The 2,500-nt window shown below is 36.6% G+C and overlaps 1 protein-coding gene across 20 annotated transcripts in view; it reads right to left on the reverse strand.

Annotated features, from left to right (window-relative positions):
• The window catches only part of unc80 (unc80, NALCN channel complex subunit), a 123,609-nt gene that overhangs the window by 47,275 nt on the left and 73,834 nt on the right, over positions 1 to 2,500 (reverse strand). For all 20 annotated transcript variants that reach the window (XM_086538040.1, XM_086538047.1, XM_086538039.1 and 17 more), the window contains 4 exons: positions 2,212 to 2,432; positions 1,453 to 1,691; positions 1,008 to 1,195; positions 242 to 390 (listed from right to left, as the gene is read on the reverse strand). In XM_086538040.1, coding sequence (XP_086394166.1) covers positions 242 to 390; positions 1,008 to 1,195; positions 1,453 to 1,691; positions 2,212 to 2,432 — 797 coding nt within the window. The remainder of the gene's footprint in view (positions 1 to 241; positions 391 to 1,007; positions 1,196 to 1,452; positions 1,692 to 2,211; positions 2,433 to 2,500) is intronic.

Raw genomic sequence — 2,500 nt, forward strand, 5'->3', positions numbered from 1 at the left:
ATATTTTATATGAAAATATCTTTGTTTTTCTTCTATTTTCAGTTATTCCTTTTTCAGGAAAATTAACTAATGACATCATCTCAAACATACAGACAAAGAAACACTCTGGCTAACATGCAAGCAAACACATTACACTACACTGCACAAGCCTGCAAACACACACATGCACAAATACAGACACACACACCCACACAATCACACACACACACACACACACACTAGCACCACATTCAGGCCTTACCTCACAACCCTTGTAGTTTGTATCTTCTGTGCCTGCTTATGAGGGCGATCGGCGGAATCAATAAGACCTGACAGAGCAACTCTTCTGAACACACCACCGTGCCCTTCTTGGATGTACCCGACAAGCTGCCGCACATCACAGTATACAGCCTGAAACAAGATATGAGCAAAATGGTATTATAGAGATTGGACTGCATGCAAAACATCATCATGCAATCACATAACGCAATATAATAATAAAATATAACAGCTGGATATAGTGTGATAGACTACATGATTTAAGCTATAACAAATAAAAGAATAATAAAATAATAAAAAGGAAGAACAAAGAGTAACAAAAACAAAAGTAGAACACCAAAGACAAATAAAAAAGAAACATAAACTATGATCACTTAACTTGTGTTGCCACATCATATATAATTCATAATGTCAGGGGATGCAAGCCAAGTGAGAAATCCCAAAAGAACTTAAACTTCATAACACACTGTAAACAATCATTTGGGTTAATATTAATTTCAATTTAAGGAACAAATATGGCTATTATACTATAATTACAATTATTTTCAATTTAAGGATGAGATATGGTTATCATACAGTCAAATCTATATTCTAATTAACAAGCAATGATTATTACAAATCACCACCACAATTAAAAAAAACTTACAAGCATCATTACACAAATGCACATGCACATTGGACCCAAAACAAAACAAAAAAAAGAATCACACAAAATTCACCATAAAGCTCAAGTGCATGAATGCATTTACCATATTCTCTGGATTCTTCAGCTCCTTGCTAGACTTGACAAACCGAGAGACAAGGGCCTTGAATACTGAAGCAACAAGCTGTCCCTCAATGCCTCTTGAGCCAGCTCCACCAAGGGATGCCCCAAAGTTGGTTGCATAACCTCCTTGTTGGTTATCGACAGGTTTTCCTGAACCGGATCTCTTCTGGCCTGTAGGAAAATCCCGATGTTTGTTGCATTTTAAATTTGGTGGGTGTGTTAACTATTTATTAGGGCAAAGTACAAAAATCATAAAGCTCAAAAGCTCTATTTTCATTCTATTTCAACTGTTTTTGTCTTACATCCTCTTTTCATCGCATTAATAAATCAAGTCATAAATATGTTAATTTACTGAACAACAATTAGTTACTCTACACAATAAACACACAGTATCTAGAAGTGATGGTAACAGTTAATGCAAAACTTACTCATAGGTGAGAGTAGTGACCCAGGATCAACACAAAACCCAAGGAATGCGTGGAAGAATTCCAGGATCTCTGGCATTGGTCGTGTCTTCACATACACCCTAAGGAACCTTCTAAAAGCACTCTGGTCATGACGACAAAGACGCCCTAATAAAGCCTGGCCTGTGTAGCGTAAAAAGTCAGCTGGTGGTCCACGATGGCTTTCATTGCATCCGTGTTGGCATCCCAGGTGACGGTAGATTCTGTTGATATTTCATCATCAAAAATATTATACAACATATGTATCAATGTAGAAGTGATCACTTAACTTTACAGTAAAAAACTTTGCTTCTTAATACCAAAGCTCAATTGAATTACATTTGACATCTAATTAATAAGACAGAGGTAATTTGTTAACTATTTCAAAATACTGTAATACTAGGATATTAATCCCTTGAGCATGATAAAAAAAAAAAAATAATACATGATAAAGAAAAAGGAAGGAAAAAAATGTGTCAGTATTTCAGCTGTGTGATATTATGAGAAATGCATCACTATTTTCAAATACATTCTCCACAATCAGCTAATGTGTACCATAGTGAAATTATTAACATCTGTGTTTTCATGACCCCCCCCCCCCCCTCCATGGATGCTAGGGATGTAGAACTAGAATATACTCCCAGATACAAAAATATTTTATATTAAAATATGTTAAAAATTGCAAGGTGTAGCACAATTGCCATCATACGTCATAAGCTCACAACTCATGGAATGTTCTCTTACCTGATGATGGTATCCATGAAAACGAAATGTGGATTCTGTTCTTTCTCTTTCTGCACCTTGACTTCCTCCTCACTCTGGTCATCATCTTTGTCGATCTTCTCAAAGCGCTTGGTCGTTTTCAAAAGACCGAGGTCCAAAAGGAAGTCCAGAAGATGCAAGAGGATCTCACACACACGGAGAGAGCACACATGGGCATCTCGTTGAGACACTGAATGTGCTGCCTGCAAGGTGATCAGGGATGGGAACACTCTTGATACACATCATTACTTGATGGCATTTCAGATATGCT

This window comes from Penaeus japonicus, unplaced genomic scaffold, assembly GCF_977035675.1.
Source record: "Penaeus japonicus unplaced genomic scaffold, GWHDUDI00000001_assembly GWHDUDI00000006, whole genome shotgun sequence".
Classification (NCBI taxonomy): Eukaryota; Metazoa; Arthropoda; class Malacostraca; order Decapoda; family Penaeidae; genus Penaeus; species Penaeus japonicus.